This window comes from Cetorhinus maximus, chromosome 24, assembly GCF_964194155.1.
Source record: "Cetorhinus maximus chromosome 24, sCetMax3.hap1.1, whole genome shotgun sequence".
Taxonomy (NCBI): domain Eukaryota; kingdom Metazoa; phylum Chordata; class Chondrichthyes; order Lamniformes; family Cetorhinidae; genus Cetorhinus; species Cetorhinus maximus.
In genome coordinates, this window is record NC_135902.1 from 626686 (window position 1) to 652896 (window position 26211).

A 26211-nucleotide genomic window follows, 5' to 3' on the forward strand; every position below is an offset into this window, starting at 1 on the left:
TCTAGCAACTCCCCCCAGAAAGCGTAAAGTGAGAGCATGGTCAAATACTGTTCTGATTCCCTCACCTGGTCAAATAATCTGCCAACATCATCCACCTAGGCTCAGGCAACAGGTGTTTAACCAGCACCGGTAAGTGTAGGGGGAAGGCAGGGGAGAGCAAGCAGAGGGAAAAGAGATACTTCACTGACACCACCAGGTCTCGGTGAGGAATGGATCGAGGATTTGGAGGGGGTATAACTCAGTGCTCCTGTTTGAATTTAATTACAATGTTTGCAGGTTTTTCCTGGTTCACTTCATTAAGCCAGTTCCAGATCAGGAAGACTGATCTCTACCTGAACTAATCCCAGTGCCACAACACCCTTTCTCAAAAATAGTTGGAGAAAGTGCTGCAGTCAATGGTCACCTTAAAGTAGGAGAAGATGGTGCGAATGTCCTCCTCAAAACCCATGTCAATCATCCTATCTGCTTCATCCAATGCCAGGTACCGACAGATGTCCAAACCAATCATCTTCTTCTGTAGGAGATCCATCAGACGACCAGGAGTGGCGACCATCATGTGCACACCCCTGCAGAATGACAGATGGTTGGTTTTAAAATATTACATCTATAGGTATTTGTATTGAGATACTTCTTCCCCAGGACAAAATCCAAGTCAGTTTCCTGCAACCATCACTGCAGGAAGTGTGACCCAGCAGTGACTATTTGGCCCTTCACTTGAGGTAGCTGACCCACTCTATTTTGCCCTTGCCCAGAATCACTGGCTGAGATTGAGGACCCTTCACCCTCTTACCCCACCCAATGTCTAGGCAGCAGCTTTGATGAAAACACAGGGTTAATTTATTTAAACTCTAGTCCCCTACAAAAGTCCTTTGCCTTTGAATTAAAAGAGACAGCCTACTAGTTAGGATCATGCCAGGTTGCAGTCCAGGTGGTCATTTGGCACGTGTGTCTACACCAGCACTTCACTGGGGCAATTTTTGTCTGCTCCAATTTTTGTTATATTTATTCTGATGCAATAATCCTTGGTTCACCTGCTCCGTGACAAATCATTCCAATCAAAGCAACCCTCCATGTAAGGAGATCTTTTTAAACCTCTCTCCTGATTCCATTAGTGACAGCTTTAAATTGACGATTCCTCCCAAACAAAGGAAATTATCTTTCCTTATTCACTCTATCAACACCCTTCATCATTTTAAAAACTTCCTTTATCTGAATTGACTCTTATCCTATACGGCTCCAATGGAAACAATCCCAGTATCTCAAGTGTTTTCACATAACTGTAGATTCCCAACCCTGGTACTATCCTGAAGAATGTACGCCATACACTCTCTCTGGATTTAATGACATTTTTATAATGAGGCAACTAAAGCTGTACACAGTACTCTCAATGTGACCTCATCAACCTGCTCTGCAACTTGATCAATGTTTTTACTCTGGTATCCAATGACTCTATTAAAAGGTCTAAAATTCTCCTGCCATTTTTGATGGTTTGATATACTATTATCCTCAGAAGTACTTTTATCCCAATATGTCTCCAATCCTCCATGTTTTTCAGTCTCTTTACATTCATTATTCATTCCCATTATTCATTGTTTTCCTTCCAGAAAGTAGTGCATTTTTTGCAACATGTTTATACTATTATTAGTGACCCAGAGAATTAACAAAAATTCACAGTACACATAAGTGTTCACAAAGTAAAGAACAGCAATAATAGAGAAAGAAACAGTATTCTCCTTAAACTGTAATTCAGCATTTGTGACCAATATTCATCTCTCAATCAACATCACTGAAAACACATTATCTGACCATTTATCTCAGGGTGTTGGTGGGATCTTGCTGTGTACAATTAGCTGCCAGGTTTCCCTCAGGGGCCGTCGACAAAATGCACAGCTGTGTTGCACTGAGTTGCACTCCTTCACAGGGATCTATCAGTCTACCTTTCCCTACTGATTCACAGAGGAGAATGACCATGGGCCACAAGGCAGTGATCCAGTGATGTTGTCGTTCTGCATTTGGGAAAGGCAGGAACAGGAAGAGTTGATATCAGACAATTAAAAAATTGCATGTACCGTTTGACAACTTCCATCTGCTCCTTAATGGACATGCCACCGATGCAGAGTGCGCAGCGAAGCTGGGGAAAGCCATCCTCTTCCAGCAGGCGGCAGTAATAGTCGATAATCCCATGGGTCTGTCTCGCCAATTCTCTCTGCACGGGAAGAAAGGCAACATTTCCTTCAGCCCATTTGTGTGCACACATAATATCTATATCACATTTCTCGTCACAAAAAATACAGCAATGTCACCTCAGTAATGTCAGTATAAACTCTGCTGAGCAACACAAAATTAAAATCATGTGTACTGATTTTCACAGCCCAGGCTACTGTGGCAAGGGAGGTGTAGTCACTGGCAACACCAGGGTAGGCCCTGTGACATAGTGGGTTTTGGCTCTTGTTTGAATTCAAGCTGCACCTGATGGAGACAGAAGTCTCTGTCAATTTGCTGTAAAGGTCCTCATTCAGTTCTTGTCGCTGATGGGTCTTTATTGTCTAACTATCCTTAAGTCAGCAATTTCATTCAATTTGTAAAACCATATTTGACTTGTTCTAATCATACTATGCTTTTCTAAGTACATTGTTAAGACTTCCTTAACAATAAATTCCAGCATTTTACCAACAACTAATGTTTGGCTAACTGGTCTGTAGTTCACCATTTTCTCTCTCCCTCCTTTCTTGAAAAGCGCTGTAACATTTGCCAACTTCCAATCTAATTGGACCATTACTGAATCTAAGAAATTTGGAAAATCATGGCTAGCACATCCACTATCTCTTTTAGAACATGAGGGTGATGAGATCCCAGGGATTTGCTGGATTTTACCTCTGGAATTTGCTGGTACAAGTTGACTGGAAACCAGAAGGCAGAGGGCTGCAGGACAAGGTAGTTACTCAGATTAGAGGAAGGCAGAAAATATTATAAATTCCTTCAGGATCAGTACTGGGAGCACTGTTATTCATAATCTGCATTCATAATTTGGATATATGAAAATTAGCTCCTTATCAAATTTTGCAGGGGATATAGCTAACACTAACGCAAACATAATACAAGGCAGCATGAGAAAACTTGCAGACTGGACATTTAAGTGGCAAAGAAACTTTGATGTAGATATATGTGAGGTGATGTATTTTGATAGGAGAAATAGAAACATCACTTACATCTTAGAAAATAAGAAACTGAATGGAATAGAAGAGTAAAGCGATTTAGGAATGCAAGTGAACATATCATTAGAAGCAGCATTGTAGGTCAGCAAAGCAATTAAAAATGTTAACAAGGCAGTGGGGTTTATTTCTGGTGATATGATTTCAAAAGTAGTGAAGCTATGTTAAACTTATATAGGAATCTAGTAGGATTGCAAGAATACAGTGTGCAGCTCTGAGGTGCAGAGGGATACGCAGGCACAGCAAGTAATTAGGAAAGCTAATAGAATGCTATATTGCAAGGGGAATTGAATACAAAAGTAGGGAGGTTGTGCTTCAGTTATACAGGACATTGGTGAGGCCAGATCAGGAGTACTTTGTACAGTATTGGTCTCATTATTTAAGGATGTAAATGTGTTGGAAGGAGTTCAGAGAAGGTTTACTAGACTAATACCTGGATTGGGCGGGTTGTCTGATGAGGAAAGGGTTAGAGAAGCTGGGCTTGTATCCGCTGGAGTTTAGAAGATTGAGAGACAACTTGATTGAAACATATAAGATCCTGAGGGGTCTTGACAGGGTGGATGTGGAGAGGATGTTTCCTCTTATGGGAGAATCTAGAACTAGGGGATCACAGTTTAAAAATAAGGGGCTGCCCATTTAAGACAGAGATGCGGAGAAAATTTTCTCTCAAAGGAACCTTCTTCCTCAAAAGGCAGTGGAAGCAGGGTCTTTGAATATTTTTAAGGCAAAAGTAGATAGATTCTTGATAAGCAAGGGGATGAAAGTTTTCGGTGAGTAGGCAAGAATGTGGAGTTGAGATTACAATCAGGTCAGCCACAATCTTATTGAACAGAGGAGCAGGCTCGAGAGGCCAAGTGGCCTTTTCCTGCTCCAAATTTGTATGTTCGAATGTACAGTTTTGGTCACCATATTATTAAGAAAAAAATAGGAGCCTTGGAGAAAGTACAACAGAGGTTTACAAGTACGGTACTAGAACTCAAAAGGTTACAGCTATCAAGAGCAACTGAACACGTCTTTAGAAAAGAGAAGACTGAGATGACATAGGAACATAGGAGCAGGAGTAGGCCATTTGGCTCCACCACCCAATCATGGCTGATATGGTTGTGACCTCAGCTCCACCTTCCTGTCTGCCCCCCATATTCCTTGATTCCCTTACCTAACAAAACTCTGTCTAGCTCTCCCTTAAATACATTCAAAGACCCAGCCTCCACTACTTTCTGGAGAAAATAATTCCACACACCAATGACCCTTTGGGAGGAAAAGCCTCTCCTCATCTCTGGCTTAAAAGGGAGACCTCTTATTTTTAAACTGTGTCCTCTAGTTTTAGTCTCCCCCACAAGAGGAAACATCATCTGGTAGCCACCCTATCAAGTCCCCACAGGATCTTATATGTTTCAATAAGATCATCTCTCATTCTTCTAAACTCCAATGGGTATAGACCTAACCTGTTCAATCTTTCTTCATAAGACAACCCCTTCATCTCAGTAATGGGTCCAGTGAGCCTTCTCTGCGCTGCTTCTAAAGCAATTATATCTTTTTTTAATTAAGGAGATCAAAGGTTCACACAGTACTCCAGATGTGGTCTCATCAAGGCCCTGGACAGCTGTAGTAAAACTTCCCTACTTGCATATTCCTTTCCTCTTGCAATAAACACCAACGTTCCATTCTCCTTCCTAATCACTTGCTGAACCTGCATCCTAACTTCATGTGATTCATGTACCAGGATCCCTAGATCCCTCTGTACCACTGGCTTCAGCAATCTTTCTTCACTTAAATAGTACACTGCTTTTCTATTCTTCCTGCCAAAGTGAACAAGTTCACATTTACCCATGTTATACTCTATCTGCCAAATTTTTGCCACTCACTTGACCTGCCTATATCCCTTTGAAGACTGTCTACCTCCTCTTGACAGCTTACTTTCCTACCTATCTTGGTGTCATCAGCAAATTTAGCTACCATACATTCACTCCCTCCATCCATGTCATTGATATAGGTTGTAAATAGTTGAGGGCCCGGCACTGATACCTGTGGCACTCCACTAGTTACAGCTTGCCAATCTGAAAAAGACCCATGCGTCCCCACTCTTTGCTTCCTGTTAGCCAACCAATCCTCTACCCATGTTAATATGTTACTCCCTACACTCTTATCTTGTGTAGTAACCTTTGATGTGGTACCTCATCAAATGCCATTTGGAAATCCAACATCTACCAGTTCCCCTTCATCCACCTTGAATGTTACTTCATCAAAAAACTCTAACAGATTAGTTAAACACGAAGACCCGTTGAGAGCTTGAAAATTATGAATGGGTTGGGCTGGGTAAACATGGAGAGAATGTTTCCATTAGTGGAGAATCCAAAACAAGGGACCATAATTACAAGGTTGTCACTAATAAATCTAGTAGGGAATTAAGGAGGAGTTTCTTCATACAGAGAATGGTCAGAATATCGAATTTGCTATGACAGGAACAGGCTGAGGCAAATAGCTTCAAGTACATGAGAGAAAAGAGGATAGAAAGATATGCTGAAAGGCTGAGCTGAGGGAGACAGAATAGGAGGAGACTCACATAGCATTTTAAATACCAGTGCAGAATAGTTGGGCCTATTTCTGTGCTGTATGTAATACTGTGCAGTTAGCCCCCACTGCTTCCACACATTCACCATCCTTTTCATAGAGAAGTTATTTCTAAACTCATCCAATTTATTCTTTTTTTTAAGTCATTCATGGGATGTGGGCATTACTGGCTAGGCCAGCATTTATTGCTCATCCTTAGTTGCCCTCGTTCAGAGGGCATTTAAGAGTTAACCACATGCATCTGGAGTCACATGAAGGCCAGAGCAGGTAAGGACAGCAGATTTCCTTCTCTAAAGGACATTAGTGAATCAGATGAGTTTTTGTAACAATCGGCAATGGTTTCATGGTCATCATCAGGCTTTTAATTCCAGATTTTTATTGAATTTAAATTCCACCATCTGCCGTGGTGGGATTCAACCCCAGGTCCCCAGAGGATTACCCTGGATCTCTGGAATATTAGTCCAGTGACATTACCACAATGTCACCGCCTCCCTCTAATTTATGGTTATATGCTCCTGGTGACGATTTTAAATATATCCCAACATGAACTTCCCTCCACTTGATGATCCTCTAAAAAAAAATCCCGGTAGGGGAGTTAAGGTGCTCTCTGGAACAGCAGAGCGGTACTTACAGATGGGCAGATGATGAGTCCATAGGGACCTTCTCGCTTGGAAAATGGCAGCCTTTTCTCCTGTTCCTGGCAGAACATGATCATTGGCAAAGTGAATACCAGTGTCTTACCAGAGCCAGTGAACGCAATCCCGATCATATCCCTGCCAGCCAAACTGCAACAGACAGGCAGGTGTGAGAACATCCAACACTGCAGAGCAAGGGAGCTGCAGGACATTTGCAGCTCTCACTATGCCAGCTAAGATCATGGAAATACCCCTGCGATGTGCCCTTTACTAATCGCAAACAACACCCTACAGTCAATACTGTTCATCAGGCAGTAAACATGGATGAGCACCTCTGAGAGCTAGTTACCACCATAAGCATTAAGCACAAAGGCTAACCAAAGTACAGAAGTAAAGGTGAGGTTTTGTTACATTCCTACCCAGTATTCCTAAACAGCAGAGGGCTGGACTCAGAATGCAGAGAATATGAATGAGATCAAATGGTTACAGAATATATGTGTGCAGAATTATATGTTTTCAAATGCTAATTCTTTCCCTTTTGATTTCCATATCATGTACTACAATGAGACATAGCCTAGTGCCCTCCGCAGCCAATATTTACATATCCTTATCAGGAGCTGCTGGAGGGCACTCAGGATCTGCCTCATTTTCTAGCGCCTATCCCAAGAGTTTAAGATTGTGGGAACATTAAGAGTTAAAACATTTACCAAGAAAGTTCACTTCATCATTGAAACAGGTTCCCAGTATAAGGCTCCCTGCTGAGATTTACAGATTCAGAAGCAAGTTAACACCATAAATTCAAATTTCCAATCCATTACCTCCATCAGCTCTTGCACTAGCAGACGGGCCCAGCAATAATGTCTACACACGACAGGGGCTACAGTGCTCCCTCTGCTGGAATTCCATGGATCTGAATAGGTGTCAGGTGTAAAATTCCAATACTCACACAGTTGGAATTCCCTGGATCTGAATGGGTGTCGGGTGTAAAATCCCCTTCTTCTTCAAGCCTTTCAAAATTGCTGAAAAGAAAGTATCGAAAATTTTACCAGGACTTTTTACAAGGAAGCTTGCAAACAGGATATGTACATTTTGCATTCCACATTCCCTGATGCATAGCTGTGAGCGACAGGAGTGTCACTACATCATTGCAAATGAAATTTGATGCAGAGATGCAATGAAATGATACATTTTGGTAGGAAGAATAGTGAGAGGCAATATAGACTAAAGGATACAATTTCAAAGGGGCTGCAGGGGCAGAGGGACCTGGGGATACATGTGTACAAATACTGAAGATTGCCATGGCACATTGAGGTTAAAAAGGCATACAGGATTCTGTGCTTCATAAAGAAAGCCATAGAGTAAGGAAGCAATGTTGAAATTTTATAAGACATTGGTGCAGCCTCAACTGGAGTATTGTGTCCAATTCTGGGCACTTTCGGAAGGATGTAGAAGCTTTAGTGAGGGTGCAGAAAAGATTGGTTCCAGTGATGGGAGACTTTAGTTACATGGTTAGATTGCTGAAGCTGGGGTTGTTCTCCTTGAAAAAGGTTAAGAGGAGATTTGATGCGGTGTTCAAAATTGTCAGGGGTCTAGACAGAGTAGATTGAGAGAGAAACTGTTCCCATCGGCGGAAAGGTCAAGAACCAGAGGACACCGATTTAAGGTGATTGGCAAAATAATTAATGGCAACATGAGGAAACCGAATGCACTGCCTGAAAGTGCGATGGAAGCAGATTCAATCTTGGGTTTCAAAACAATTGGATAAGCACCTGAAGGGGAGAAAAAATGTGCAGGGCTAGAGACAGGGCAGGGGAGTGGGACTAGCTAAATTGCTCATGCAGATGGCCAGCTTAGGCTCGATTAGCTGAGTGTGGCCAGCTCCTGTGCTTTGACCTTTCAAAAAATAAGTTCAATTCAAAAACATTTAAGAACAAGACAATGTTTACATGGCCCAATAGACCTCCAGTACCTCAACTCACATTTCAAACCACATCTAACTTTTAATAAATATCTCAGCTGGTCCATGGAATGAAATTTCCATCATTGATGTTTAAAATCAGAAACTCAGTGACAGAGGCAGGTGAATGAGGAGAGCTCAGTGTATGGATTTCAATCAGACTTCACACTAATCAATACAGTGCAAGGCAGCAGTATAACCTTAGCTGCTCATATACACACTACCACTAATGTCACAGCTCTCTAGCCACAATGCAGCTTACCTGCTATGCGTGGTGGCTAGTGAAGGCAAGTCATTAACAATCCATTTCCAAATCAGGACAGCTATTTAATTACAGTAATGGAGCAGTACAATAAGATCACAGTATCTTTACAGTGCAGGAGGAGGCCATTCAGCCCATCGAGTCTGCACTGGCTCTCTGAAAGAGCATTCCACCTAGTCCCACTCCCCTGTCTTATCCCCGTAACCTTGCACATTCTCTCTTTTCAGGTAGCGATCCAATTCCCTTTTGAATACCTCGATCGAACCTGCCTCCACCACCCTCTCAGGAAGCTTGTTCCAGACTCCAACCACCCTCTGGGTGGAAAAATTTTTCCTCACATCACATTTACTCCTTTTGCCAATTATTTTGAAACTGTGCCCTCAAGTTCTTGAGGTTCTGTTGAATGGGAACAGTTTGTCACTATTTACCATGTCCGTACCCCTCAGGATCTTGAATACCTCTATCAGGTCTCCTCTCAGCCTTCTTTTCTAAAAGGAAAACAGTCCCAACCTCTCCAATCTTTCCTCAAAGCTACAGTTCTTCATCCCAGGAATCATTCTTGTGAATCTACTCTGTACCTTGTCCAATGCCTTCACACCCTTACTCAAGTATGTCGCCCAGAACTGGATGCAGTATTCCAGATGAGGCCTAACTAGTGTCTTATACAAGTTCAACGTTACCTCCTTACTCTTGTACTCAATGCCCCTATTAATAAAGCCTAAGATGTTACGTGCTTTATTCACTGTTCTCTCAACATGTCCTGCCATCTTCAATGACCTATGTACACCGAGGTCCCTCTGTTCTTGCAGATGGCAGATTCTGGGTTGCAATCTTTAACATTTGGTGAGTTTCAATTCCTGTATTTAGAGTTTTAGTGGATTTGATGTTGTTGAGATGGGAGCTGGTGCCTGGGACCAGCTTACACCTTGAACATGGCCCCGCATCAGGGCTTCTTATATCAGTGATTATTATTCATGGTTGTGTACATTCTGAATCATTAATTCACTGCATCAACTTGATTTTTCCTCATGCTATCCCTGTATGCAGTACAAACCAGAGTGGAACAGATTCTATTTTCAACGTGGAATCCAAAAAGTATCCAGTCCAACTATTCTTTAGGGAAGTTTGTAGTCAGTTGAAATTGGCTCAAGCATGGCTTACATAAGAATGCCGGAGACAAAGTGGATTGCAATCAACAAGTCCTTGACCACTGAGGGATTGTTTCATCTGCTGAACTAGACTGAAAAATGTTTCAGAGTCTGGTCAGTTTCACCTCTATCTGTTCACCTTTGGAAGCATCAATCACAGCACATAGGAATGACTGAAGGGAGTGGGATTGACTGAAAAGACAGGTAAGCATTTTAACAAATCACATTTGAACAGCTGCTTAACTATCTGAAATAATAGTGTACACAGAGCCTGTATAAATGCCACCCATGTTGATAACTAATGGTTAGCACCATTTGCAATAGGCAGCAGTCTAGGATAAACCAGCACGATGTAAGCAGTGGGAACCAAACACCTGGAATTTCAGTTTTATCCGAGTATTGTCACTTTATACAATGTCTGTGCAGTTACAGGTTAGCTGTGGCTCAGGGGTTAGCACCCTCGCAGTTCAAGTCCCACTCCAGAGCTTCAGCATGAAAATCCAGGCCAACAACCCAACTCAGAGAGAGTGATGCACTGTCAGGGACGCCACCTTTTGGATGAGATATTTGTGTTTAACATTGATGCTTTTTTGTAAAAGGACATTTTAGTTAAAAAGACGTGCTATATAAAAACCCTGCCAGTAGGATGTGCTAAGTCCCGGATGTATTGCCCTCTGGCATAGAAAAAGAAGGAATCTTCCAGTTTTACATAGGAATCTGGGGTTTCAGAAGCAGATTGGTGTGTGTATGTTTGTTTTCTAAATTGTTAAGAAGTGACAAAACACTTCAAGATGCTAAATCAAGGCCTGTCTTAGGTGGATATACAAGGTCCCAAGGCTCAATATGAAAAAGAGCAGCTCTCTTTGGTTTCCAGGCTAACACGTATCCTTCGATCGACATCGCTAAAAACAGATTATCTGGTAATTATTGCATTGCTGTTTGTGGACCTTGCTGTGCACAAACTGGTTGCCATGCAAAAGTTAGCATGCAGGTACAGCAGGTAATTAGTAAGGCAAATAGAATCTGGGCTTTTATCACATGGGGATAGTCTAATTACAACAGTACAACTGGTAAGACCAGACCTACAGTACTATGCACAGTTTTGATATGTTATACAATCATACTGCTCTGCTTCCTGCAGAGGCTGATAACTTTTAAAAAGAAATTTGAACTTCCAGGTAATAGCTGAAAGGATGTCATGACAAGATTTCAAGTTTTAAGGTATTTACTTTTAACAAAAGACTAAAAGCACTAGTGGTTAAACACTATTTTTGTAGGTAACTTATACTTTAAACCACGGAACAAAACTTTTGACAGAACTGAAAAACTCACTATCAGGTAAATGTTACATTGTCCTTTAAGCAGGTATTCAATTCTCAGATCAATCCAAGGTGATTCTTATCTCCCGAGGGTTTATTTCTGTTCTTTTCCTTTCCCAGCTTGGTAACTTCTAAGCTCAGAACTCTCCTTCACGGTGAGTGTATTACTGGTGATCCTCCCTCTAGTGCAAGCTAGAAAAATCCTCCACCTTCATTTTAACTCCTCACTAATTTGGTCTTTTCAATCCAAGGGTGAGCTTCCACCCACATTCCGGCACAGTGAACCACAGGGACTTTCAGCCTCCAGCTGATCTCTGTTTTTCCCTCCCCGGACCCCGGCAGACTAGCCTATCTGTGATATTCAGTAATACTTCAGGCAAGCCTGTAACTCAATATCATAATGGCTTCCTCTATACCCTTCCCATCTCAAAGCCCATCACCAGGGTAACATGGATCACATGGGCCTTGTATTTAGGTAGAGATGGTGATTAACTATCCTTGAGAGCCGAACTCCCTTTCACCTTGGAACTAAATGGCCAGTTTAAAGCAAAACTGGTTACAACACAACATTCTCAACAGTTTTCTGGGACTTTGGAGACTTTCAGTCTATCCACTGTTAGCACACAGGCTGCTGCATTATCTCCAAGCATAAACACCATGCATCTTCTTCTCAATAAAACAATCTGGGCCCCCATTAATCTCCAACATTCAAACAGGCAGACTTCAGAACAGATCACATGACACCTTTATTGTACCCTAAATTAAAGAGTCCCAAAATATAAAATATTATAAACTTCATAATTGTAACATTCTGTATATTTGTATATGTCTTATGTTCTTACGTACATGTCCTACATTACAACAGTGACTACACTACAAAAGTACTTCATTGGCTGAAAAGTTACAGGACATCCTGAGATTATAAAAGACTCAGTCCCTGTGCCCACCTCAGGCTCGGCCCCTATTCCACATCCCAACTAGGGTTTGAACCCCACCCCCATTTGACCCCTGTTCTCCCACAGCAAGAGCTTGGCCCCTCTGCCCCTTCCCACCCTGAGCTCTACCCATCCTGCTGCCAGGACCCGAGCCCTGTGCCTCCTCCCACATGCTTCAATCGCTCTTACCTGCTGGAAACTTCATTTCCTTGAAATGTTTGACGGGACAGGGCAAGCCCTCCCCCTCCACGAGGATGTGGTATTTTCTCCGCACACGCTCATTGCGAGCTTCAGGCATGTTGCGTATGTACCGCGGTGGGTTCCAGCTGCAAAGAAACACCCACATAAGTGGTTACAACAGCTTCAGTTGGGCAGTTTAATCATCCAAACTCTTACTCCCTCACAAAAACACAATGCTATGTGTCTGTTTTGCATCTGTCTTCACTGTACAAGATACAAATAACATCCCAGAAATAATTGTGAATCAGATGGTGAAAGGGGGGGGAGGGAAGAATTTAAAACAATTACAACCACCAGGGAAAGAAACTAAGAAAATTATTAGAACTAAAAGCTAACAAGTCCCAGGTCCTGACGGACTTCATCCTAGAATCTTAAAAGAAGTGGCTGCTGAGATAGTAGATGCATTCATTTTCATTTTCCAAAATTCTCTAGATTCTGGAAAGGTTCCAGCAGATTGGAAAATAGAAATTCTATTCTCTCTATTCAAGAAAGAGGGAATCAGAAAGTAGGAAACTACAGGCCAATTAACTTAACATCTGTCACTGGGAAATTACTGGAATCTATCGTTAAGGAAGTTATAGCTGGGCATTAGGAAAATCTCAGTGCAATCAGGCAGAGTCAACATGGTTTTGTGAAAGGGAAATCATGTTTGACTAATTTATTGGAATTCTTTGAGGAAGTAACCAGAAATGTGGATAAAAGGGAATCTGTAAATGTGCTGTACTTAGATTTCCTGAAGGCATTTGACAAAATGCCACATCAAAGGTTACTGCGCAAAACAAGAGCTCGTGCTGCAGAGGGTGACATACTAGCATCGACAGAGGATTGGTTAACTGACAGGAAATAGTGAGTAGGCATAAATTAGTAATTTTCAGGTTGACAAGATGTTATGAATGGTGTGCCACAGGCATCAGTGCTGGGGACTCAACTATTTACAATTTATATCAATGACTTGGATGAAGGGACTAAATACATGGTTGCTAAATTTGCTGATGGCACAAAGATAGATAGGAAAGTAAGATGTGAAGAGGGCATAAGGAGTCTGCAAAGGGACATAGATAGGTTAAGTGAGTGGGCAAAAATTTGGCAGATGGAGTATAATGTGTGAAAATGTGAACTTGTCACTTTGGCAGGAAGAATAGAAAAGGAGTGTAATATTTAAATGGAGATTATGGAACTCTGAGGTACAGAAGGATCTGGGTGTCCTGGTACATGAATCACAAAACATTAGTATGCAGATACAGTAAGTGGTTACAAAGGCAAATGAAATGTTGTCATTTATTGCAGGGGAATGGAATATAAAAGTAGGGATGTTTTACCACAGTTGTATGGGGCATTGGTGAGAACACATCTGCAGTAATGTGTACAGGTTTGGCCTCCTTGTTTAAGAAAGGATATAAATACATTAGAAGCAGTTCAGCAAAGGTTCATTCGACTGATATCTTGGATGGGGGGGTAATCTTATGAGGAAATGTTGGACAGGCTGGGCCTGTATCCATTGGAGTTTAGAAGAATGAGGTGATCTTATTGGAACATATAAGATCCTGAGGGGTCTTGACAGGGTAGATGCCGAGAGGATGTTTCTCCTTGTGGGGCAGACTAGAACCAGGGGACACAGTTTAAGGATAAGGAGTCTCCCAATTAAGATGGAGATGAAAAGAATTTTTTTCTCTCAGAGGGTTGAGTGTCTTTGGAACTCTCTTCCCCGGAGATGAGTGGAGACAGGGTTGTTGAATATTTTTAAGGCTGAGTTAGATAGACTCTTGACTAACAAGGGAGTCAAACGCTCTCAGGCAGTAAGCGGAATGGGGAGCTGAGGTCACAATCAGATCAGCCATGATTTTATTGAATAGTGGAGTAAGCTCAAAGGGCCGAGTTGCCTATTCTTGCTCCTAATTCGTATGTTCGGGTACAATCATACAATTCAGGCGGTTTACCAGAACGGACAGTTTGAAACATTTACAAACTATCTAAAGCTCTGAGGACAATAAGGTGTTGCCAAGAACCATATAACAACAAACTTTTACAGCACAAAAGGGCCCCATTGTATCTGTGGCTCCCTGTTACAGCAATATAAAAACAATGCCCCAATATCTCCCCATATCTTCCTCTCCTTTTTGTGTGATTCCAATTTTCCCTTTAAAGCTGTAGTAACAACTTACATTTCTATAATATCTTTAGCAAGAGAAACATCTCAAGGCACTTCATTCACAGGCGCTGAGAAGGAATTCTGGTATTGCCACTCGAAAGACACATTTCCATCAAAATCATCACACCAATGCAATCATCCACAATTGGGTCTAGGAGGTAGTGGTCAATGGTCTCTGTCTCATCTATTCCACACAAATAAAACCATCTACAAAAAGAAATCTCTCCTCACCCTCCAAGCGACCATCTTATATGAATGCACCCTCAGCAGTGATTACCTTACATTGTGAGGGAGCTGGCTCAACATCAGCAAATATTGTCATTAGCAAAGGGCACTGGGAGAGAGGTTATAGGTAGTGTAAGGGGACTGGATTGACATCAATAGAGATGCAATCAGTTTACAGGGTGCTGGGGGGCAGAGAGGTTACTGAGTAACAGTGTGAGGGACTTGCATTAGCATCAGTAGCGATACAGTCAGTAACTCAGGGCACTAGTGGGGAGAGGGTTTACTGAGTGCCAGTGTGAGGGAGCTGGATTAACAGCAGTGGAGATACAGTCAGTAAGAAAGGGTGAGAGGTTACTGCCTGGAGGTTAAACCTAATTTCTCAAAATTATGTTAAAAGAGAATGAATGATTTAATATTCAGTCAGCAGCAATCCTTCTAGTTTGTTAAAAACATTGTTTAAAAGTTGACGAGTGTTATGTCAGTAAGACATGAAAGAAGTCCAAACTGTGTACATCAGTCTTTATTCTCTTTTTGCTATTTTTAAAATGGACTTTCTGCTGAACCCAACAAGATGACTGCCACAAGTCACATGACCACAAGATTAGCCCTTTGGAAGCTTCCAACAGGAGTTACAAGAACCAAAAGAATCCTCCTCTCATCATTGTGGAATCTCACAAGGACATTACATTCACGAAACCAAGGGAATTACAGGGATCGAAACTCGTTATTCTTGCCAAGGTGTTAACAGACCCATCTTGCCTTTGGAACTGTCAAGGTTCATTTCAAAGGGGGATTATTGAGGAACAATGGATATCATTCGCATCTTTTTAAGCTTACCCCTGTAGAGGAGTTAGAGGGCTTGCCCAGACAAGGCTCCCCAACACAGGATCCTCAGCATGGCTGGCGACACTTACAAAAACTAATGGCTGGGACATTATTAACCCTGAAACCAGAGCCAGTCTTAGACACTAGATAAAAATCCCTTTTGAAATCATTGTAAAGAAAGAAGGTAAAAAGGTAAGAAAGAAAAAAGTGACCATTTTGAAATCTCTATATTCCTTTGAGAACTGAGAAACCCTCAGTCTGCTGAATTACCAACTAATCGAACAGGCCTATAGCAGGTCCCCCAGCTGACCAAGCAGCTGGTCGCTGTGTATCAATTCTTCAAAGTCTGTCTCTGAGCAAGGCCTGGCAAGCAGTCTAAGCACAGAAATCCCCTTGTGCATTATCATCATTCGCTGAAAAAGGACTTTCATGCTGCTGTCTTCAACTAAGGATTCATCTAAACTAAACTCCATCGCAAAAGAAACTCCCTCTGGACTTTCACTGTCTACACTCTGAAAATCACATGAACTAATATTTATTTCTGTGGTTCTTTTACTGTTGTTGTCCATTGTTGGAAAAACATCCACTTTTGTACACCCTTACGGTATACATGAGTGTGTGATTGTGAGGTTGCAAACACCACCAGGTTTGAATGTGAAATAAACTAACCTTCTGAGTTAATTGTAAAAAGATTTTGCTGCATGTTACCTATAAAAAATCGGGCCACACAAACTGAGGGTTTGGGGAAACACGCTACAGCCCACTTTAAAAATAATTCAAAAACACCTCAGCTTACGGCAGGCGGTGAGTGGATCAAGAAATTCAGTTTGCCTCTCTCCTGCCCGTAAGAAAACTCTTGTGGCTTAATATTATACTTATGCTCTGTAGAGATTTATTGAAACAGAAGCTAGTGTAATGGGACTAAGACCTCACACTATATATTTTTATAAAATATATTTGGATATCCTCATGGCTATTTGTAAAATTTTTTAAAATGGACAAAGACGTTTGAAAAATGGCTGAAGCTATGTCTGTCTGTGACTCTTGGATAAAAGGAGCTACATGGCAGTATCAAAGAAACTTGCATTTCATTATCTCTGAAGAGACCCGAACAACCTCCCTATGGACTGGAGAGACCAAATTCAAAGAGAACTATGCAAAGACCATCTGCTTTTCAGAACCCAGGCTGGCCAACCGTAGTCTACTAGTCTGCTAGAACATAGGTCCCCACAACCTTCCTTTCAATTCTTAATGGCTGGGACATTTAATCCTCTTGGGGAGCCAGAGGAGGGATACACATCACATGTCAGAGACTATGTGGAGAGGTAGGAGTCATGTGACATGGGTCTAGCTTGTGGAACCAGTAATATTGCCTCGTGAAACTGAAAAGCTCAGTCTGCCATTTTACCATCTAACTAGCAACAGCACAGTGAAGAGGCACTGCCCAGGTTTGAATACCCCATCTACACTATTGCTACTGGAACATCTATACCATTGCCTACAAGAATGATTCATCTCCATGTGCCTATCTCATCGTGGAAGTCAATTCTACTAGAAAAGTGAATTATATAGCATCTGTTTTCAGTCTGCTGACCTCTATGAAGGAATACCTCATTGGACTTTGGGTCTGGATTCTGAACCCACGTGAAACAATAATTATTTTCTCTGTGGTCTTTGCCCTGTAAAGCTTTTGTTTCTCTATCCCTCCTTTACTGTATGAGTGCCACAGGAGGGCTATGTTGTGACCCTCCTGCCGCATCTGAGTATATGCAAATAAACTAACCTGTAGAGTTCATCCTATCACGAGTTTGCTGTGAGGTTAACAGAAATTAGATCACACCAAAACCGAGGCAATGACCATCCCCAACAAGAAAGAATCTAACCATCACGCCTTGACATTCAATGGCATTACCATTGCTGAATCCCCGACTATCAACATCCTGGGGGTTACCATTGACCAGAAACTGAACAGGACTAGCCATATAAACACTGTGGCTACAAAAGCAGAAGCTGGGAATACTGTGATGAGTAACTCACCGCCTGACTCCCAAAGCCTGTCCACCATCTACAAGGCACAGGTGAGGATTGTGATGGAATATTCCCCACTTGCCTGGATGAGTGCAGCTCCCACAACACCCAAGAAGCTTGACACTGTCCAGGACAAAGCAGCCCGCTTGATTGGCACCATATCCACAAACATTCACTCCCTCCACCATCAACGCACAGTAGCAACAGCATCTACCATCTACAAGATGCACTTTAGGAATTCACCAAGGCTCCTTCAACAGCACCTTCCAAACCCATGACCACTACTATCTAGAAGGACAAGGGCAGCAGACAGATGGGAACACCACCACCTGGAAGTTCCCCTCCAAGTCACTCACCATCCTAACTTGGAAATATATCGCTGTTCCTTCACTGTCGCTAGGTCAAAATCCTGGAACTCCCTTCCTAACAGCACTGTGGGTACCCACACCACATGGACTGCAGCGGTTCAAGAAGGCAGCTCACCACCACCTTCACAAGGGCAATTGGGGATGGGCAATAAATGCTGGCCCAGCCAGTGAAGCCCACATCCCATGAATGAATTTAAAAAAAACACCTTTCTGTTTACGGACAAGTGACGAGAGGAGGAATCAGGGCTGTTTAAATTAACAGCCTGTCCATAACAGAAATTGGGAGCTCAAATTCGGGATCACCCATTTGAATTTGACCAGAGTCCAAGTTAAGACATAAAAGAGCCAATTGGAAACCAAAAAGGGAAATCTCGGTGCATGGAACAAATTTTAAAACACAGTAACTTACCACAGCAAATTCCTTTTCCCCAATACTAAGAAAATAGCAACTTTTGATTCCAAGATGTGGTTCAAATAAGGGAATTTGAACAGTGAAACTTTACAGGCCCTTAGCACAGAACAACTAAAGCAGTAGCTCAGGGGGTACAGTTAAAATTGCCCAGTAAAGTGATGAAAAGTGAACTGATCCAGTTGTTGGTAGAACATTTGGATCTCACGTTACCGATAGAGCAGTTAGACGTAGAGCTCAACTATGACTCCGAATCTCCCTCCACACCTCCCGCAGCCCCCACCCCCAGCCAAGTTCAAACTGGAAAAACTCAAATTGCAGCTGGAATTTCAGGAGAAGGAACAGGAAAGATAAAGAGAGCGGGCAAGGGAACAAGAAGGAGAAAGAAAAAAGGGAGCACAGGGGAAGGATATCTGGACATTTTTAATTCAAAAGCAGCTGTCAGGGAGATCCCGAGAGGTCTACTCCATGCTGACACCTGATGTGTCCTTAAAGGAGCAGAGAATTCTCCCAGTTAGGGATTCAGCCATCACAGCAGACAGCCATGCTCTCATCCATAGGCCTGGAAACTCAGGCAGACCCTTTCTAAACCATGAGCACTGGAAAGATAAGCAGTACGATCGAGATAGAAAAGACTCTCCACCCAGGAAAGAAAACACAAAGGAAGGTAGAAGAAGCCCTTCTGCAGCCCGAAAGGAGAACCCCCGGAGTCCAGTGTGTTTTCATTGCAATAAAATAAGCCTGAATGCTGGAGATTACAGGGGAAGCCTGTTGGGCTGATAGGGCTCCATATGAATAGGCCCTAAAAAACACCCCAGTGGGTAGTGCAACACAGCAGACACTCTCGCGACAGAAACTTACCCCTGGATGGCATGGCACTGTGTGTGCCTGAGCCACACAAACTGCAGGAGAGGTTCCGGAGTGTTGTCCTTTCAGGAACAGTGTCCCCCTACCCGTCCCAGGATGTGAGCAAGTCCATTGTACTGCTCTGGGACACAGGGGCCACTCAGTTCCAGATGTTAGAGGGACCTACCCCCTGGCCACCTCCCCTGCCAACCCCACCCCCTAACCCCAGTGAAGTCCCAGAGCAAAGAAAGACATAGTAAGGGAGATGCCACACATAGTTGAAGAACCTGAAGGAAGATAAGCTTTTAAACCTGAAAAGGAAAAGTTTACGGAATTGCCTGAAGTGTGGCTGGCAGAAACCTTCTTTCTGACATTAAATAGGGACAAAAGGAGTTTCCAAACCGATGAGCAGATAGGGAGTGAGATGCCTTCCCCAGTCGAAAAGTCACAAAGCGCGTAGCTGGAGCAGCACCTCCATTTGAAGGCACTGGTGATCCAGGGGATGTGACTCCAAAGCCAAAGGCCCAGCTAGGAAGCCAATGATTGGTTTAGCTCACAGCTTTATGACGAATTTAAATGAGGACCAGGAAAGCTCCCAATATGGCCGAGAAGGAGTCAGGGTAATGCCTCACTTAGTTGAAAAGCCACCAGGAGGTACAAGGAGAGCTGACCCTCCACCAGAGGACAGTAGTGTCCCAAATGACATGGAGCCTCCTACCCAACTGACCAGCAGAGGGGTTCCAATCAGACTGGACCCCAGACTCACCCACCCTAATGCAGAATTGCATGACAACCTGACCGGATTGTCCACTGCATTTAAAATGATCCAAACAAGCCCCCAGACTACAGCACTGTAGCCTACCTGGTATGGATGCAGGAGAGGCCCCTTCCAGAAGGCCATCTTCCTACCATCCAGGCACAGAAAGGCTGACCAAGTTCAGGAGCAGACTGCCTGCCTGTTGCTGGGCCAACCTGAAGCATCTAGCAACAGAAATTGGAACACCCCAGTTGTGCCAGTGTCTGTGCCGGACACTGAACCGGAATCCCCTCAAGAGGCCCAAGTCCCAGTAAAACACCCTGATCTCCTGATGATCATCATAGCCACAGTTCCTAGACTCTCCCACAAGGGGAAGCAACCTCTCAGCATCTACCCTGTCAAGCCCCCTAAGAATCTTATTTGTTTCAATAAGGTCACCTCTCATTCTTCTGAACTCCAATGAGTACAGGCCCAACCTACTCAACCTCTCCTCCATGAGAAAATCCCTCCATACCCGGAATCAACCTAGTGAACCTTCTCTGGACTGCCTCCAATGCCAGTATATCTTTCCTTAGATAAGGGGACCAAAACTGTTCCATATTCTAGGTGTGATCTAACTAGTCCCTTGTATAGTTTTAACAAGACTTCCCTATTTTTATATTCCATTCCATTTGAAATAAAGGCCAACATTCCATTTGCCTTCCACATTACCTGTTGAACTTGTTTGTAGCTTTTTGGGATTCATGCACGAGGACTTCTAAATCCCTCTGTGCTGTAGCTTTCCAAAGTCTTTCTCCATTTAAATAATATTCAGCTCCTCTATTCTCCCTGCCAAAACGCATAACTAACATTTTCCCACATTATATTCCATCTGCCAAGTTTTTGCCCACTCAATTAACCTGTCTATATCTCTCTGTAGACTCTTTGTGTCATCCTCAACACTTACCTTCCCACCTATTTTTGTATCATCTGCAAACTTGGTAATAGTACATTCACTTCCCTCATCTAAGTCATTGATATATATTGCAAATAATTGTGCCCCGGCACTGATCCCTGTGGCACTCCATTAGTTACAGGTTGCCATCCTGAAAATCCCCCCCTTATCCCAACTATCTGTCTTATATTAGTTAGTCAATCCTCTATCCATGGTAATACACTACTCCCAACACCATGGGCTCTTATCTTAAGTAGCCTTATGAGTGGTACCTTATCGAACACCTTTTAGAAATCCAAATATTTTACATCTACTGGTTGCCCTTTATCTATCCTGCTTGTTACCTCCTCAAAGAATTCTAATAAATTTGTCAGGCAGGATTTCCCCTTCATGAAGCCATGCTAACACTGCTTGATTATATTATGCTAAATGCTTAAAGATAGGTGGAGGGACAGGTAGTATTGAGGAGACGGGGAGGCTGCAGAAGGATTTGGACAGGTTAGGAGAATGGGCAAAGAAGTGGCAGATGGAATACAACATGGGGAAGTGTGAGGTCATGCACTTTGGTAGGAAAAATAGAGGCATAGACTATTTTCTAAATGGGGAGAGAATTCAGAAATCTGGAGTGCAAAGGGATTTGGGAGTCCTAGTCCAGGATTCTCTTAAGGTTAACTTGCAGGTTGACGTGGTAGTTAGGAAGGCAAATGCAATGTTGGCATTTATTTCGAGAGGACTAGAATATAAAAGCAGGGATGTGCTGCTGAGGCTTTATAAGGCTCTGGTCAGACCACATTTAGAATATTGTGAGCAATTTTGGGCCCCGTATCTCAGGAAGGATGCGCTGGCCCTGGAGAGGATCCAGAGGAGGTTCACGAGAATGATCCCAGGAATGAAAGGCTTAACATATGAGGAACGTTTGAGGACTCTGGGTCTATACTCGATGGAGTTTAGAAGGATGAGGGGGGATCTGATTGAAACTTACAGAATACTGAAAGGCCTGGATAGAGTGGACGTGGGGAAGATGTTTCCATTAGTAGGAGAGACTAGGACCCGAGGGCACAGCCTCAGAGTAAAGGGAAGACCTTTTAGAACAGAGATGAGGAGAAACTTCTTTAGCCAGAGAGTGGTGAATCTATGGAATTCATTGCCACAGAAGGCTGTGGAGGCCAGGTCATTGAGTGTATTTAAGACCGAGAGAGATAGATTCTTGATTGGTAAGGAGATCAAAGGTTACGGGGAGAAGGCAGGAGAATGGGGTTGAGAAACTTATCAGCCATGATTGAATGGCGGAGCAGACTCGATGGGCCAAATGGCCTAATTTCTGCTCCTATGTCTTATGGTCTTATTACATCCTTTATAATAGACTCTAACATTTTCCCAATGATGGATGTTAAGCTAACTGGCCTATAGTTACTTTTTTTTGTCTCCCTCCCTTTTTGAATAAGGGCATTACATTGGCAGTTTTCCAATCTTCTGGGACTTTTCCAAAATCTGAGGATTCTTGGAAGATTACTACCAGGGCATCTACTATCTCTGTAGCTACTTCCTTTAATATCCTAGGATGCAACCCATCAGGTCCAGGGGGCTTATCAGCCTTTAGTCCCATTAGCTTCCCTAGTATTTTTTCTCTAGTGATAGTTATTATATTTATTTCCTCCCCCTCTTTTACCTCTTGATTATTTAGTATTTTTGGAATGCTATTGGTGTCTTCTACCATGAAGACTGATGTATTTGTTCAACTCCTCTGCCATTTCCTGGTTCTCCATTATTATTTCCCCAGCCTCATTCTCTAAGGGGCCTATGTTCACTTTGGCCTCTCTCTTCCTTTTTCTATACTTAAAGAAGCTCTTACTGTCCGTTTTTATATTACTTGCTAGTTTACCCTCAAAGTTTAATTTCTCCCTCTTTATTTTTTTGATCATCTTTTGTTGGTTTTTAAAACTTTCCCAATCCTTTGGCATCCACTAATCTTTGCCACATTGTATGCTTTTTCTTTCAATTTGATACTATCCTTAACTTCCTTGGTTAACCATGGTTGGTTTATCCCCTCCCTAGAATTCTTCTTTCTCACTGGGATATATCTTTGTTGTGAGTCATGAACTATTTTCTTAAATGTCTGCCATTGTTCATGAACCGTCTTTTCTGCTAAACTCCTTTCCCAGTCCACTCCAGCCAAATATGCCTTTATTCCTTTGTAATTACCCTTATTTAAGTTTAGCACAATTGTTTCAAATCCAAGTTTCTCAATCTCAAACTGAATGCTAAGTTCTACCATGTTATGGTCATTGTTTCCTAGGGGATCTTTTACACTGAGATCATTTATTAAACCTGCCTCATTACACATTACCAGATCCAAATAGCCTGATCCCTGGTCGGATCCACAACATATTGCTCTTGGAAACTGTCCCGAATACACTCTATGAATTATTGCTCATGGCTACCTCTGCCCATTTGATTTTCCCAATCTACATGAAGATTAAAGTTACCCACGGTTAATGTACTGCCTTTTATACATGCCCTCATTATATCCTGATTTATTCTCTGTCCTAAAGTATAGCTATTGTTAGGGGCCCTATAGACTACTCCCACCAGTGTCTTCTTCCCCTTGTTATTTCTTACCTCCACTCATATGGATTCTACATTTTCAATCCAATCAACCTTCAATCCAGTTAACGTTTCAAGTGCTACCTCTTTCTTTTATTTCCTCAGTTTCACAAGTCCCTTGGTCACCGAGCATTTGAGAGAGATTTTCAGTATCTTCTTCCATGAAGACAGACACAAAATGTGTTTAGTTTCTCCGCCATTTCCTTATTCTCCAATATAAATTCTCCTGTCGCCACCTACAATGAGCCCACATTTGTCCTAGCTAATCTTTTCCTTTTCAAGTGCCTAAAGAAGCTTTTACAGTCCACCTTTATGTTCCTCACTAGTTTGCATTCATATTCTTTTCCCTTTCTTAATCAGTTTCTTGGTCCTCCTTCGCTGGGTTCTAAATTGCTCCCAATCCTCAGCTTGACCACTTTTTCTTGCATCCTTATAAGCCACTTCCTTTGATCTAATGCAATCTTTAACTTCTTCCATTAATCATTGTTGATTTACCTTTCCGAGTGTTTATGCCTTAGAGGAATGTATATCTGTTTTAGGCCGTGTAGTATTTCTTTAAGTACTAGCCATTACCCGGCAAATCTTTTGATCTATTTTTCCAATCCACCAAAGCCAACTTGCACCTCACACCTTCATAATTTCCTTTTTTCAGATTTAAGACACTAGTTTCAGAATGAACTATATTGCATTCAAACTTAATGCAAAATTCTATCATATTATGATCACTATTTCCCAAAGGCTCCCTTACAGCAAGGTTATTAATTAGACCTTTCTCATTACAGAACACTAAATCAAAAATAGCCAAACTAATTGGCTCCTCAATGTACTGCTCCAGAAACCATCTCGTACACACTCCAGGAATTCCTCCCCCACAGCGTTAGTGCTAATTTGGTTAACCCAGTCTATGTGCAAATTCACAGAATCGTTACGGTGTAGAAGGAGGCGTTTCGGCCATCGAGTCTGCACCGGCTCTTTGAGCATTTTAACTTAGTGCCAATCTCCTGCCTTTTCCCCCACAACCCTGCACATTGTTTCTATTTAGATAATCATCCAATGCCCTCTTGAATGCCTCAATTGATCCTGCCTCCAACACACTTCCAGGCAGTGCATTCTAAACTTGCTGTGTGAAAAAGTTTTTCCTCACCTCGCATTTGCTTCTTTTGCAAAACACTTTAAAACTGGTTCTCGATCCGTTTACGAGCATTTCAGTTTGCCTCTGCATTTTAGCAAGGTTCCGGGTTTTTATCCCCTTGCTGCCTCCAAACTGTGAGATGTTACAGCTCTGAATGTCTTAATGAAGTCTCTGTAGTCTTCCGTAGGTTAACTAAGTCTTTATTAACTCCAAGAACTATATTCACATGCTTAGGGCTACACAATTCTCTGCTCAACACCATACTGACATACGAACAGTGTCACCTGGTCATATTTTCGGTATTCCAACTACACAGGGCACGTGTTAACATACGTGTTAACACGAGGAGATTGGATGGGCTGCAGCAATTGTGTCGAGTCCTGTCTTTGGTTTGACAGGACAGTGTTGCAATTGGGGCAGCTGAATACTGCCTGTAAAGTGGAGATACCCACTGTGTTTTTTTAATTCATTCATGGGCATTTATTGCCCATCTCTAATGCCCTTGTTCAAAGGGCACTTTTGAGTCAACCACATTGCTGGAGTCACATATAGACCAGATCAGGTAAGGGCAGCAGATTTCCTTCCCTAAAGGGCATTAGTGAACCAGTCAACAATGGTTTCACAGTCATCAACAGACTTTTAATTCCGGGTATTTATTGAATTCAAATTCCACCATCTGCCGTGGTGGGATTCGAACCCGGGTCCCCAGAGCATTACTCTGGGTCTCTGGATTACCAGTTCAGTGACAATACCACTATGCCTCCGCCTCCCCAATGTGATGGATGTACCTGCTGGAGCAAGGCAGACGCACTCAGGCAGGCAGAAGCCAAACCAATGGAACGGGATGAACCTTGGGGAGCAGGGAGCGCATATCCACCAAGGTGGGGGTTAGTGGGCAGCCCTGCAGGTGTTTGGCAGGGGGTTGGGGGGGGAGGTGGGATAGTGCACTTACATGGATAGGATGAGGGTGAGGGACCAACTGGGGTAGGGAGAAGCAGCAGAGGCAGTTCGTAACAAGCATCCTCTGAGACATTTAAGCAGCTTCCTGGAAATCTATGTCCACATTGACTACACCCCCATTAAATTTGTCAAACTCAGTTTTCCTTTAACTAATTTTTGCTCATCTTCCTTACCTAATGCTAATAGAAATCGTCTCCGCTCTTTGTTTATCGGCACATTTTCCTCATGGTTTGTAATCACAAAGATCTTATTTATACCAATGTCAATATATTTGATTTATAAGTTAAACAGTAGTTTGCATCGCAAGTTCAACATTTTCACCAGTTTCTCAAATCTTTTACAGAAAATACCAGAATAATTCAATCAGGAAGCATTCATACTGACCTGGTTTTGATTGGGTCATCATAGGTTATACCCTTCGCCATTTCCTTCACAGACATCAGAGCTACAAAAGAAATGAAAGCATTGTTTGACCACAGCTTGCCAATGTCTCCCTTTCAGCATGAGCCCATGATTTGCTGTGGTAGAATCATAACAAGAATTGTTTTCTTTTTAATTGTTGGTGGCCAAGCGAGTTTTCCAGAAATAGAAGCCTAGGAGTGGCTATCAACGTTCAGAGGGACACTCACAGCAACTGTGGTCTGGGCAGAGCAGAGAAAATCTGCCTGCAATGTCAGGTGGCAAAAGTGCCAAAG

At 42.5% G+C, this 26211-nt stretch overlaps 1 protein-coding gene across 1 annotated transcript in view; it reads right to left on the reverse strand.

The window, feature by feature from the left end:
* Positions 1-26211, reverse strand: part of ddx41 (DEAD (Asp-Glu-Ala-Asp) box polypeptide 41) — a 60818-nt gene that overhangs the window by 22110 nt on the left and 12497 nt on the right. The window contains exons 5-10 of the mRNA XM_078570628.1: positions 25901-25961; positions 12229-12365; positions 7365-7437; positions 6415-6568; positions 2070-2206; positions 404-566 (exon numbers count right to left, since the gene is read on the reverse strand). Coding sequence (XP_078426754.1) covers positions 404-566; positions 2070-2206; positions 6415-6568; positions 7365-7437; positions 12229-12365; positions 25901-25961 — 725 coding nt within the window. The remainder of the gene's footprint in view (positions 1-403; positions 567-2069; positions 2207-6414; positions 6569-7364; positions 7438-12228; positions 12366-25900; positions 25962-26211) is intronic.